At 41.6% G+C, this 15,604-nt stretch overlaps 1 protein-coding gene across 3 annotated transcripts in view; it reads left to right on the top strand.

The window, feature by feature from the left end:
- The window catches only part of LOC101073851 (zeta-sarcoglycan), a 182,081-nt gene that overhangs the window by 130,785 nt on the left and 35,692 nt on the right, over positions 1 to 15,604 (top strand). For all 3 annotated transcript variants that reach the window (XM_029851179.1, XM_029851180.1, XM_029851178.1), the window contains exon 4: positions 9,886 to 9,973. In XM_029851179.1, the coding sequence (XP_029707039.1) occupies positions 9,886 to 9,973 (88 nt within the window). The remainder of the gene's footprint in view (positions 1 to 9,885; positions 9,974 to 15,604) is intronic.

Here is a 15,604-nt window from a genome sequence, read left to right on the forward strand (position 1 = left end):
TTTGGGTTCAGTTTTGTGCATGTGTCTGTGTATTGTGTGATTATAAGCCATTATAAACTGCCATTAAGCGCCAGTTTAATTACGTTTTATTAGAAGTGATTTATTATATTTTACAGGCACTCTAAATTATAGAAAAATCCCATAATCACAAAAACAGCCCCCGGGTGTGCATTTCTCATTTATTTTTTAAAATCTGCATTAAAAAATGGGCAACGCCTAAATTGTTCCCCGTATTGCTGTAAGTAGTCTGAAATCAGAAGAGATTAAAAGGCACATTTAGCAGGTTCTACCAATCGAAACCTTCACAGAGCTTTGAGGATTGAATGAGCCCACTCATATTGTCGAGAAGCATTGTCAGGAATGTGAGGGTCACCTCCTGTGTGATCTCTAAAATGCGATGTTAACAGCGAGAAGTAGTGCACTGTGGAAGGAGACACTGTGCTCAAAAATGAAGTTTCTCCATTTTCTCATAGTCAAACTACACGGATATTCAATATTGTGCTAAAATCCTCATTCTTCATAGGTAGAAAGAACTGAGATTTTGGGTCTTTTCATTTCCATTTTTAGAGAGGTAATATCTGTTTCACTGAAGACAAATGATGTACTGCATTGAAGGGGTTAGCACTGTTGCCTCTCGGCAAGGAAGCTCCCAGTTCCAATCTTCAGGGGACAAAAGGCTTTTCTGTTTTCTGAATTGGTGACTCTAAACTGACTTTAGGTGTGTATGACTGTAACAATATGTTAGTCCTGCCAGGAACTGGCAACTTGTCTGCAGTATGCTTCACTTCTGGGATAGGCTCCAGTTGTCCCTGCAACCCTGCTAAGGGACAAAGTAGGTGAAGCATGGATGTATGAATTGATAAAAACTGAAGGACAAAGGTTGAGTTGACAATAAACAACCCTATGAGGACAGACAATGACTTAATAGATTTGTCCCTGAGAGAATCATGGTCCTTGAACGTTAGCCTGGATTGACATCGATATAAAAGAAAAAAATAAGTTGGCTGAGAAGTGCTTTTGTTCTATGATGTTTTGTCAACATATTATGTGTGTGACCATTTGGGACATTTGCAAAACAGTTGGCAGCAAAGTCAAAAAGAACAGAAACCAGTGAGGTCCCTCTAAACTACCCCATCAGACAGTGAGCTATTCCACTATATATGGGTGTTAATCCAAAATATTCCTTTTTTCAGGCTGGATCGTTACTCATCACATGTTAATGACTCATGTAAAATCCTAAATTGCACTATTGTTATACTATATATTAACAAAATGTAAATGAGTGTATGGAGAAATCACTATTCAAAGCTACAGTAAATAATATATAAAACAGCAAAAACTATTTTAACCCAAAGAAGTTACATTTGTTTTAGAAAAGCCATTTTAATAAGTGCACTCATTTCCAGCTGCTGTGGGGTGAATTATGCTAAGAAGTAGGCGCAAACGCAAATACTGGTGAACTGTTGTAGCATAAAATGACTCCGAATGATAGATCTTTCCAAGGGCATACATACAGTATATACTGCGTAAAAATAAAGAGGAAATCAGTAGCAGCAGGAATAAAGATTAGGTGTTGGATGGAGATCAAAGTAAGATAAAACAGGAACGCATATAAGCTGAGGGTTTTCAGTTCCCTGAAAAAGCTGGGCACTGGAAATGGATTGAAGTGGAGACAGTTGAATTAGAGATCAAGGGGGAAAGTGGAGATTAAAACAACTCTACTTTTGTACTTGTAAAACTATTCTTCTCCAAATTTGAAAACATTTAGGGAATCTTTCCATCTGTCCATCTGTCTCTATCAGGTTGTGACCCCTCACTATTGTTTACATTTACAGCAGCCTTTTAGATGATGGTTTAATGTCTTCCAACAAATAATAAAAGTCCCTTTGCCCTGGATCAAAGCGGAGTTTCCTCAGTGAACTTTTTATTTGTTTTTACACCACACCACAAACATCCCATTATAGATGGACCAACTTGCCCATTAACGCACATAAAGGGTGCTTATGTCCTTTCAGTTGGATGGAAATCTCCAGGGATCAGTCATTAAAAAACTGCCTTGGGAGACATGATACCCACATCAGCGTGAAAATAAAATCTCTTTTATTTTCATGATCCAAGAACAAGAACCTGACAGCCAGTAAAAAGGAGAGAAAACAAGTTGTCACTAACATGAGCTGTGACGTGTGAAGCAAAACTAAGACGGATGAAAAGTTTGGAATAATAGTTTCTTTAAAGTGCTTCAAGAACAGAGGATTCATGCAAGACATCCAAGATCTCAAGATGAGCTTTTTCCTCCTGTTTGTAGAACTGAAGTGTCAGGGAAAAGCTGAGGGGAAGTCATACTGGCAGTTACACAGAACAGGAAGTGGAGTCTGCAACGGGGAAAAGTGTCTCAGCTTGGGGCAGTGCAGCCCTACTCTCATTTTTTAACAGATTCCTTTATGGACTTCGCTGCAGCAGATCCACACCTGCTCTCCACTCATCAGATTTGATACTAAAATACAGTAGTTGCTCCCTCCACCCCAAAGGGAAAAAGTTACTGGAACTGTTAAGGTGTAACTCGGGCAGGAAAGGTTGAGCTGAACTGGAGTTGGTGGGGCCTATGTGTGAGCAGGAGGTGATGGCCAACAGAAGGTCTGAGTCTCTCCCGCTTTCTTTAGGGGAGGGGCAAAGAGTAACACCTGCTGCTCCAGTCCTGGAGTGACACAGGGTTCAAAGAGGCCAAGTGGTGGACTCACACAGCATCACACTCCTTTAGCTCTCTATGGTCAGAAAAGGTGTGTTCGGTAGGTGATGTATGACCCTCCCCACGAAGGCAAATGGCATCTCCCTGTAAAGAGTCTCTAGGTCCAACAGAGGCATGGGAGTTCATCACATGGCTGAGAGCTCTGTGAGTACGCCAACATGAGGAAATCCCCACCACAAGGAATATCGAGCCATCAGTAAATGAGCCGGAAAACCCAGATGAGCAGTCATTAAAGCGTCGATGTGCAAGCAAAAACACAAAAAAATCCCCCAGCATTTTTGGTTGAAGTGCTGTCTCCATGAGGAACCAAAATGTTCCTGTGGCACACTGTTGCCTCCATGTCAATACAATGGAATGCAAAGTATATCCTTAACTGTTTGTACTGATCTTTATTTGTAGCTACTCTGTAGTACCGGGCACTGCTTTGGGAAATAATGGAAATTATTGTCCCTCCTGAAGGATCTCTCCATGGTCAGGAGATTTTAAAAAAAATAGTCCGACTATTGTGAGGTGAAAGTGGATTTTATATCGTGAACTACAAAATTGAAATTGCAAATTGTTGTTGCAGTAAGCTGACTAGCGACGGTGATCATTCCAGGGTGTCTTTGGAGGTCGGAAAAAGCACTTCCGAGCCATGAACATTATTTTCCTCATGTTCCGGATGGTTTTTGCTGTGTTGCAGCCATAAACGGTAACAATCAATTTACTTTTTGAGCAGTTTTGGCCAGTCAAAGTGTGTATTTTGTACTGAAGTCGACAACATAACATATCAATATCTTAACCAAACAGTCCCCCCATGACTCAGCATATTTGGGTGGGGTGGAGGAAGGTATTGAAGGCAGATCTTCTTTAATTTCTAGCCTTTTTTACTGGATTTCTTTATTTCTCTTGCGGTTGTCTCTGATGTAGACCCTACTGTAGTTCAAGATCAACACTGATGACTTTTAGCCAGTTATCACGATTAGCTCTTGAACCGGCAGCTTGAAGGTCCGGGCCAGTAATGGGTTGTCTGTGATAACTATCTGATCAGTCTCTCTGAGCCACAATGAATTGTACTGACTCCACTAGGGTTAAAATAATAATCTATGTAGCTATTCAAGCTCAATGGGATTTGAACACAAAAGCATACGCATGGAAAGAAAAGAGGATCTGTTCGTGTGATACCCTGGGGAATTTAAAGAACCACAAAAGCAGGGACTCTACATGGCAAGAAGAGGATTCAAAGCATGACACATGTACAAATCTAGCACCTCTTGTGGATTTTGAGACACAAATGGAAAGACAGACTGGAACAAAACCCACCGAAACACACACAGACTGATTTTGTTTTTAACCATAACTACAGGAACCGCGGGGACACATTTCAAGGCAAATGGAGCATAGCATCTTTATCTACTTTGCTCTGGTCTTCTCATCCGTTCCACTTATCTTGTCACTAGTCCAGAAGACTTAAAGGGAAATTTAGCTCTGTGGTGACCAACAGTGTTGTTTTTGATGGGTAAATTTTAACATTAGCATGTGCGGAGCAAAGATGTTGCTGCTATTCTAATGCAAATTCCCTTCATCTCTTCATCTTCATCTCTTCTTCTTCTCCTTTGTTAGAACTCATCCTGCAGAATTGAAGGCTAATTTATAATGTGACATGAAGATAGAATTAAAACGGAATAATTTTTTTTGTCTGGAGCTTAACGTTCACTTGAAAGAGCAGATCTTTCAGCTCACAAGAGCCATTAAAAACAGTAGTAAGAAGCAAAAAATAAGCTCCTTACAGCAGCAGAGAACCAAAAGATCGCTGAGCGAACATGTAAAACTCATAACCAACAGCAAGGCACATCCATGATAATGATCTTCTGTCTATCATAAAGGCCTCGTCTGTCCCTCTTTCCTGCTCAATCCTTTCCTACGGAAGCTGCAGGAACGAGATGGTGACTGAAAGGTCACATCCTGGACCAGCAGGTGAAATCCATCACTGGTCGCTATTAAACCTGAATAGTTCCCCTGTTTCAAATGCAGAGAAATAAAACATCATTTCTATATTTACGCAGAAAGAATTGACAATTCAATTGTCATTGTCAAAAAAAGATACATAATTAAGCAACCGCTCAGATCCCTTCTGGGGAGTGACTTTAACTTCCTCGTGTCCTTATTTAAATGAGGACAGTTTAGTCGGAATACATTTTTCCGAGGTTAGAATAGATTAGGATTTAGCAAAAACACTGTGGTGTTTTTAGTGAATGTGAAAAACCAACAGAAAGCAAGACTGTACGCAAGGACTCTGGCGGGAATAAAAATCCCCCGTTTCTGTTTTCTGTTTGTTTCTGATGCATGGTTGAGCTTCACTGGGCAGGATAATGGAGGGATGCTTCTGCTCCAGCAACCGATCGTATGATACAGCAGTTTGAAATGAACGCATCGTGTAAATAAAAGCATCAGGGAAGAATAATGAAGGATGGAACAATGCTTTGCCGCCTTTTTTTATACAAACGGATCCTAAAAACTGCAGGTTGTGAACTGGTTCTTTTATCATGCAGGTTAAACGGGGTTTTAGAGCACATGAGCAGCGATCGTGACGGTGACCTGTGGGTTCTAACCCCGAAGTTATCACAGTTCGGTTGTGGTTAGCCATGCGAACCATTGTATAATGAGAATTAAGCCGATTCTGATAATATTCACACATGTATTCTCTGCTGATCCCCGACCACGTCGATCAATCGGACCCATTCTTTTCTCTGAGAATGTAAAGGAACTTTTTGTGCCTGCTGTGATCTTAGAAGTGTTCCTGCTACATTGGCAAGGTCCTCTGGTGTAGCGTTGCTCCTAAATTCTCCGCCTCGTGTTGCACACACGCTTCTGGAAAAATGAAAGGTTGCCACCACAAAAGGCTCAGCGACATTCCGGGCTTTTAATCTTAAATGTGATGCAGAACCCTCACATTTCTTTTATCCCTCCATCCTCGGGTCAGAACGGAGCATTTGTGAAACATCGCTCGCCGGGTCGTATTTGCAAATCTCAGCTGTATTAAATATGGCACTGATACATTCAGAATACGTTTTGGGTTTTACACATTTAAAGGGCGTTTGTTGAAGTTCGCGAAAGTCTTGATGTTCATGAGTTAGTTAGACTCTGTTTTAAACTGGAGAAATCGGTCATTGACACCGCGTTTGGGATGGTTAATCGCCAACAAATGGAACATAAACAGGGGGAAAAAAATCTATTTGCATGCTTATGTTATAGTCATTAGCAGAGCCATGACAGAGCTCCAGACTAGCTCAGTCTTGACTGTATTAGGGGCGCCGACGTGGTTAATTATTCATCAAAATTTATGGTTCAGAAAATCTGTCTGCAGCACTGCTCGTACCTCATTCTCCTCATGTGGGTCTTTGGTTTCCGTGAGTCGCTTCACATCACGGCCTCACTGCTCTTACTGAAAGTGAAATAGAGTCAGGTCTGGTTTTCTTTCTTTTTTTTAAATCTTTCATACCTAAACGAGCTACAAACACTTGACAGCGATCCCCCTGCAGAGGCACTAACACGGCGGACAGACGTCTGGAGGTTGGCAGCACCGACACGTTGGAGGAACCTCATCGGGACGAACAAGCCTCAAATTCAGCATCCAATTAATATGTTGAAATCTCGCGTGCCAACCTTTTATCAACCAGATAGCGAGAGCCGTCCCCTTGCTAACCACTTTCTGGGCCTCAACTGTTTTCCAAAAGCAGCCTTGAGATAAGCTAATGAGAGCAAATGCAGTTTCTTAAAAAGATTAATTAATTTGGTTTTAGATAAGATTTTACACTCACTGTCGCACTTTGGGGACAGAGACTTTAAAAAATATCGTAGTTTGGCTAATTACATCATTGAAAAAAGGTTTTTGGTGTTTAGCAAATCAAAATAAGTGCTTTCATGGTTTTGACATAGACTATTGAAATGCGGGCAGCAATTTGCACTCTTTAGCCTTATGCAAATGAACCAGCCTTGACATGTGTTGTCTGGCTAGCCTTCACATTACAACTTAAATGGATTAAAGCTCATTTTAATGTTGCTGACATGACGCGGGAACAGGAAAATGATGACACCTCAAGCAGATGATGAGGCCCCAAAATGCACATAAGTGAGTTTTAAACGTGCTAAATCCAAATACCCAGAGAGGAAGGGGTTATGTGCAACTTGTGCTTTATTTTCTGTTGTTACATGGCCGTGGGGAATGAAAACAACAAATAAGCTGTGCACACCAACAAACACATTACTTATTTAATAGCCCTCGCTAATTAGTGGAATTAAAGTTGAAAGAGAAAGAAGGGGTTCTGCAGGCACTTCATCACCCACTGTTTTGATTGGTATTCTGGTTTAAACACGTACAGTCTGCTTGCCTTTAGTGATTAAAGTGAATTATTTTTCATTTCATTTCGCCTGAATGCCAGTAACATAAAGTCAGGCTTGTATTTTTTCCTTTAGCTGACTTGCTAACAGCCCAGTGATGCTTTAAGTTCCGTCTGGAAGTCAGCTGAAACCTGGACGCTAAATATATAATTAAATAAACCGTCTCTTCACTGATGAAGCTTCATTCAAGCATTTTAGGATGACAAACGACGCAGGTGGTCAGTGAGCGAGCGAGCCGGGGCGACGGTCATGCCTGGAGCTGTGAAGAAGGGGCCCATCTGGAGCTGGAGGATCGAGGGTGCCACGATGAGCCACCAGAGCAGTTTAATACCAAACTAATTACACTGGCCACCTCAGGCAGGCCACCTTGGGCCTGTACTCACAATCAAAGGGGAATTAAACGGTTAAGCAAATTAACGGCAGCGCTGTGTGTGATATATAGGGAGTCTGATGTGCCTATGCACCTCTTCACAAACTGAAGGGAAGAGGGGGGGTGGACAAATTCCTGAGAGACACATAGCTGTGCCATGAGGGGAACATGAAGTAAACATCCCAAATAATAAATCGTTGCTAAAGCAGGTTTGACATTTTGACGCCAGCTGCACAGTGGCGGTGTGGTTAGCACTGCAGTTTGTTTACATTTGTATTTATTTATTTATGTATTTATTTATTTTGGCATGGATGTCCAGCAAAACATCTGTCCACTTTTATTTTAAAATGTTTCATATAGTATCGACCAAAGAGCAGATGCAGCCGTGCGAGCTGGGTGCTACGCGGAGATGCTACATGGTATTTTAATGGCGCGTTGCTGTTCACAGGGTGCTGGTGCATAATTATTGAGCGCATGTATAACGAAGATTGGCTGGTTTTGTTTTGTTTTTTCTCTTGCTTATCTAAATTGGACTCATCAATAATTTTTCCAATGTTAAGTCACAGAAACATAATTGCCAGTCAGAGCATCAGAAAGGTACAAACTCAAAATGTTGTGTTTACATTGACTGTTTAGACATAACAGCAAAGGCAAGATGTGCCTATTCCGATGCAGATGCACGCGACCGCCTCCCCTGTGGGCACACACCCACGGATATTCCAGCATACACTTTAATTTAAAATCTAATTGGATTTTGAACATCAGGCGATGATAAAGATGGCCCCTACATTACCTGGTAGATTAAAATAAAGCATGTTGGAAAAGGAATGACCATCTTGCTGCCGTTCAAAAGGAATCCATCTAATAAAGCTGCGGCGCCGCGGCTAACTCACATTAAACCGCCGTCGCACATCATACAAACTTCAGTCGATCAGAGCTCTTTAATGTCACTCAGAACTAACTGAACAGATGCTCAACACACACGCACTGACTTGGATTCAGTGAAATCCATAAAGGATAAAGTCCTGTATTTTAGACAAGTGCTGCCGGTTTTTGCCTTGCATACGCTTTTTTTTGCTTACAGGGATATTAGCATCTGTTTAATATGCGATTGTTATTTATAACCCACATTTCCATACATTTGCATATGAGTGCTTAATCAAATACAATTTCCCATCTTTGGCCTGTTCCTGATGACAGTCCTGCACCAGCTGAATAGGGCAGAGCCGGCGTGCACGTGGCAACTGAGCTGGAATGATTCGGCAGTTGCCTAAACATGTTGGGAAGATAACGCAGCCGAGCCCATCACACGCCCCGCTGGAGATCATTCGTTCATCCAGCCCACATGCATGTGGAAACAGAGAGAATCGCTGCGCCTTAAACCAGCGGAGACTCCTTTCGAGTCGGTGTGAAACACCTGAGCGCTAACTTGGATGTTAGCTTGTGGCTTTTAGCGCGTGTTCACGCTTCGCTTTTCAGTTGACTTCAGTCCTTGTGCTTGCGTTGTTCACCGGTTTCCTGGGAGGAGACCCCCCATGGTCCACAGCGGAGCACACAGGTGTGACACGGTAGCAAACCTGTGAACATTCACCCATAAGGTGGCATAAATAAATAAATAATGAGAAGGGGTGGGGGGTTTGTTTCAACGGATCAACGACTTTCCAATTTTAACACGTTTCTCATTTGGAATTCAGGATGGAATGCGGCGTGTTATTAATTTGAGGAAATCAGTGGAGAAATTGGGTCACCTGTGAGCTACTCATTTCATGCCAGCAAAACAAATCTGCAATTTAAAAGCGCAAGAGAGGTGAAGGGAAAGGAATTTAAAAATAAAGAAAGACAATTATCTGCATTTTGCCATTTTGACTGCTGGCATGTGCCCCGGTACAGCCCCTAGGACCCTTTTAGGTCCACCAGTGGTTAACAGAAGATGAACAAATGAACTCAACTGCGGAGGAAAGGTAAGTTTATTGCGAGAATAATTGTGCTACTAAATTCGGAGTGCACCCCAAAACAGGAACACCATGGACAGCAGTGAGTTAGTGAATGCAGACGGCTTTTGACTCAATTGGCCTCGGAAGAAAGTGACTGGAGGTCAGGGTCACAGTTTCATTAAGCTCATTTGGGACGGGAATAATTGCGACACACCGCCGAGAAGGAGCGATCGCGCTCACGTCTGGGCTGCTGTTTTAAATAGGTTATGCAGATTAAATGCAAAGCATTTGAGGTGGGTGGAAGAGAGGGAGCCGGGCGTTAGGTCTGAAGGTCGCCGCGGGTGTTGGTTCCACAGCATCGACAAGCTGTGTGGACTCTTGCTTGTTACTGATGTTCGTGAGGTTCGTTGCTGCTTCCTGGTGTTGTCCTAAATATATTTCCTCTTTATTTTCAGGACAGTCCCTTAATCCTCCAGTCCGACAGAAACGTGACAGTCAATGCAAGGAATGACCAGGGACAACTGACGGGTCAGCTAACAGTCGGTAAGATCAACACAGACGTCAACGCAGCCGTTGGCGACTGTTTGCCAACGTGGCTGTAAACAGTATCCATCAAAAACAATCCAAATTAGATCATTTCAAGACAGTAATCTATGTTGTTTTGCCTGTGCTTGAATTCTTAAATGCATTTTACCGCGTTCTCTTTAGCAAAGCAAATGTTATCCATTTCCATTAGTGCATCTGACAGAGGCTGACAGCCGCGCTCTTGTCTCGGCTAAATCATTATTCCAAGCTGCTATTGAATTAGCGATGTCCCAGTGTCCTACGGTAAATGTCACTCAGAGGACACATGACATGTATTTTTAAGAAAAATTCTTGGGGGACTCAATAATTTCGTCATCACCCGTTTCCAGAACAAAAGGACAGAAAGGAGTCGGACTGGAATGTATATGGCTTGTAGACTTCTGTCACACACACCACTGTAGTGTGTGTTGGATGTGCTATTAAGACCAACCTTTTAGATGTGGACATTAAATGACTTTGATAAAACAAGCTAAATCTTCTAGATTGTCCCAAGAGGAATGACACAAAGACAAGCAACCTTTTATAGAACCTGTTGAGGATGTGTCCAGAAAAACTCATTCATATGGTCCTGCTCAAGGTTTCTTCCTGTAAAAACGGAGGTTACAGCTGCCACTGTTGTTTTTTTAGAGTTTAAGTTTCTCTAAAGCACCGACAGATATTATAGAGTAAATGAGGTGGAATTGAATGTCTCCTGTTGTGAGAGCACAGCATTTGTAACATGTTAATAGCAGAGAATACGTGTTTACTTCATGTGCTGTTCCAAACACTTGAATTTCTCCACACCTTCAGGATGCTTTGGTCTGCTGTGATCATCCTTTCCTTCAAAACAAACATATTTGTATGCAGAGTGGAGATGTGATATCTATCTTCAAGAGGCCACATGTGTATGTGCATGTTATGGCAAAGGTCAACATAACAAGCTAACTGAAAGACGACCACTTATGAGTGGATTACATGTTGAGATGCTCGCGAGCGTTAGCATTAGGTGGGAGGGACCTAGAGCATCAATTTATAAGGGCTCAGTAAGCGGACTTAACTAACATTGTTATAAATCACGATAATTCCAATAATGTCCATTTGGGTTTTGTCTGATCTAGAACACAGGGTCCAGTTCAATTATCAAATTACACAATGAATTACGCCAAATTTTGATAACTGAAGATGGAAAATATCAAAAGTTCACCTGTTCTAATCTCTTTAACAAATTTGTTCATCATTCGTTAAGGAGAGTGTCTGCTCCAGTAGCATGTACATTGCTGTCTTCGGTTCCTGAGGGGGCATTTTTGATGACAGCACTTCAGTCCTGATGCAGCTACTGCTCTGAAACATCTGATTTTGTCAGATAGCTTAAGCCTGGAAAGCTAATGTTGCTTGAGTGACTGCTTCTTCTTCTTGGCTTCTTGAATAAAATAAGATCATTGCAGTCTGATCCATTCGATCTTCTTCTGGGTACTGGATACTGCAGTGCTGCATTCTTCTGCATACTCAGGGGAACGATGCCTAGTAATGTTGTCATCAAATATTTTCTTCTGGGGGTTTACCTATGAATGACCTCTGGTGAAGGACAGGGCAGGTTACACATTCCCTAGCACAACGTGCTATCCAAGTAATGCTATCCATGAACACAACAACTGCTTTCAGAAGAGATGAAGAGCTGGTTAGAGCACGACTCAGTCAGGCTGAGTCATGTTCAGGCTTCAACCTGTTTCTTCAACCCTTTATCTCTCATTTCTTTTTCAAGCATTCAAAAAACCTGGAACGTGTAATAGAAAAAAACAAAGTCCAATGTTCCATTCTTGGTCTCCACAATGATCTTAAACTCTGGCCACATCCAGATGACAGCCGATGCCAATGATATTCAAGCTAAAAGTATTTATCACGGTGCTAAAAAAAATCCTCTTTTTCTGTCCTTGCTCAGACTTGGAGCTTTAAAAGTGCTTGACAGCTCAGCTTCTGTTAAAAGTCAGTAAAGCTGCTTTCCTCACTGGGAGGCCAATCTTGCAATCTTGTTTTATAACTAAATCACCAAAAATCCTGACATGACCTGCCTTGTGCATGTTCATATCAAGGTAATAAACTCAACAATTTACCATTACGTCTAATTTTCTGTAATTTGATAATCTCTTAAAATGGCCATAATTAGATTATAAATAAAGAAATAAAGGGAGTGTTGGGAAAAGTTCAATAGTTACAATAAATGTAGCACAAGGACATTCACAAATATGCAGATGATACCCAGGTATATAATTAATAGAAGAGGAACTTAATAGGGTTGTCCAGTAAAATCTGCCAAGATTTGAAATTTCTTGCAAGTAAATTTAGCTAAAAACCCAAATGGGCAAACTGGACTCACAACACCTTATTTCACTGGCAAACCCTCAAACTTGACCAGGATTTGTAGTTGACCTCTCAGCTCAAACTCAATGGTTGTCCCTTTTACACTAAAAATGCTAAAACCTTGGGAGAAGGTTGATAAATGCGACCATGCAGTTGTTTTGATCCAACTCTTGGTATGCTGTGATCAAGTTAAAAGGCCCGTAGACTACTCATGATCCACCAATCAAGTCTTCTTATCCATATCTATGTCCTACTATTGGGGCTATTTTTATCCAGAAAATCCAGTCTTCTCTGATCATGGGTTAATTTTTAAACCTCTGCCCTTTGGTTTATTGGACTTTAGTTGTTTTCTGTGCTTTTTTCTTTGTTTACAGCACTAATTGTCACGTGAAGTTTCATCTAAAAAATATTGCGAAAATGTGTAAAAAAGCATTGAAATTAAAAAAAGACAATATTTGTTTTATACTTAATCCATGTCCAAATTACATGGTTTTCAACAAGGCCCTGATAAGTCACAGTTGCAAACAAAGAAATAATTCATTAGTGCTAGAGTCTTAATTTGTCTTCCACCCACACGCTGACAGCAGCTACAATTTGGGGCCTACGTAAAATCCCCAGACACGGGGAAAGCTGCCAAGCAAGTCAGAGCTCTGTCAATAACCGCTGTGTGACATCCAAACACGCAGAGAGACACTAAAGACCTCAACAGCTGGCTGATGGGATGGAACAGGACAGAATAATTTCCCATAAAAAAAAAATCCACTGGGTTCCTCCTTAATCTGCTTCTGGTTGCTTCGGGCATCACATTTCGTACAGGCACTCGCGTAGTTGTGTGTCACACACCTGCTGTCCTCCCCTCTTGTCCTTCAGGACTCTTAAAGGGATACTTGGGCCACTTGGATACAGAGACGGTCACTTCTCGTCAGCGTTCACTTGAACACAGCGAGCAGGAATGTTCTGTTTCAGTAACTCTCTCATTTGTATTCATCACTAAAACTCGCAGAGCAGCAGCCCTGTCAAGCTCGTACAAGAGGTGCTCGGGCTGTGCGCGGACAGTATAGAAGGAGCTGTTCAAGAAAGACCCTTGTAACATATAGGTCATAACTTGGAGACACAGGCTCAGATCTTTAATATAAATACTATATGACAAATAACACTTGTTTGTATCACAGATAAAGATAGACGATGAAATCCACGTCTCAAGCTTTCTCCCAGAACGTCATTGTTTTGCTCTTATTTGGGGTGATACGATTGAATTGATTTTAAGGTCCCACGGACTGATCAGGCTCAAGAGACCCTGATCCATAGAGAAGCACACACAGGCTCATTTCTGACTCTGCATTTACCTCCCGAAGGGACGTTCTGATTGCATCCGTCAGTCTTGAACATCCCTGTCCGTGCTCCTCCCTCTCTCTCCCTCTCTCACCTTCGTCCCTCCATCCCCCTACTGCCGTCGGCTCATTGATGTAAGTGAGAACCTGTCATCTTCTTTTTCTCAGTCGCCACCCATAAAGATGATGGGTGAACTCGGAGGTCCGAAACCGGAAATGAGGTGCACTGAGGGTCTCTCGCCTTCGGAAATAACCGCTTGTCATTACACGTTAAAATGCGTTTAAGCGAACCATGGACTTACACGCCTGATTTTGATACCGTTAATTATCCCCCATTTGCAGCACTGAACTTTGACATGTTCTCTAATGTTCTGAACATCGTCCTTGGTACTTCCCAATTAGTCCACATGCCTTGTGATTTTCTTTTTCTGTGAATGATTCTTTTGGCCGTAACTTGATCATGCAGCCCTGACGTCCTGCCTGTTCACTGTGAAGCGAGTGGGTCGTTCATGGAAAATACGCTCGCCTTTACACATGAGCGCCTCCAGGGAAATGACGTTAATGCTGCAGCAACCAGCGGTCCGCTTCCCATCTGAAGCTATTAGGAAAGTCTCTCTGTACTGTCTTCTTCCAGCTTTCTATCATCCTTTATTTTGTCTCATCTTCACCTTCATTGCCTCCTTTTTTTGTTTTTTACATCTCTAATCAATGCGGACATCATTTCAGATTAAACCAGTCAATTCCCGCCTGACCTCAGCATCCTCCTCTTGACTCAGGCTTACATTAACTATTCATCTTTACCTCCTTACAGTAATTATGTTCGCTTGCCTGTCTGGACAACCTCAACCTGCTTACGTGGGGTGAAGTTGCCTTGCTGAAGTACGTAATATTGCGTCTTTGTTGGCAGCGATGCATCAAAAGCACTGTAGAAAATAAATATTTGGAATTTGATCCGGGTTTCTTGCTTTCCTTCTTTTGAATCGCGACATTGTTCTACAAGTTGAATGTCGGCTAAAATTAGATTCTGATTAGTGTGCGCAGCCGGCATTTGCAAATCCTCTCATAAAATTCAATTGTTCCATTACACACTGTCTAATTATGAATCTACATCTTGTAAATCCCCCTCAGAGTAGAAAATTATGTACATAACATTCACATTTTGCACTGATTGCGTTTCCCACTTGAATATGATCCTTTTCCTTTGATAAGTCTGATACATGTGTGACATGCATAGAGCTACCAAACAGTCCCTTCCCAACGTCTGATTATGAAACCTCAACGCCGTCGCTTCCTTGCGCCGTCCTGGATTTAGACCCCTCAAACCGATGCTTCTAATGAGACTATTAAAAATACATAGTGCTGAACATTAACAACCCAGAATACACTCAGGGGCCAAAACAATCATAGCATAGATTTATTAATGTTGTTACTTACTCTGAAATGTAATTGCAAAATAAAGGCTAATTGTCCTGCGAGTTTAGTGGATGTAACTACCACCTTTTTTTCAGTCCTTTCGTTGTGTCGATCTTTAACTCTTTGATGAAGGAAAAAGTCTCTAGTCAGTATTGCAAACATGGGCAAAGAAACGGACCAAGTTACACCAGTTTTAGAGGGTTGGAATAAAAAAAATCAGTCTATAAATGTAAAACAGCTTGAAACAGAAATAAATGTGTTTTTCCCCACTTCCAACAGCCTTGAGAGACATGAACAGACAAGTAGTGTTTTTGTTTTTGTTTGTTTGTTTATACGTCTCAGGTCCAGAAACCACCATTTTACATTCTACAGATTTCACTGGAGAATCTAATCTATCTGCATGATCTACTAGATTATTACCTCTTATTAACTATTAATAAGCATCACAACTCCGTTGGAACATTTACAGTTTGATTTAGGGAACAGGAGCCATATATCTACCCTGTTC

This window comes from Takifugu rubripes, chromosome 17 (assembly GCF_901000725.2).
Source record: "Takifugu rubripes chromosome 17, fTakRub1.2, whole genome shotgun sequence".
NCBI lineage: Eukaryota > Metazoa > Chordata > Actinopteri > Tetraodontiformes > Tetraodontidae > Takifugu > Takifugu rubripes.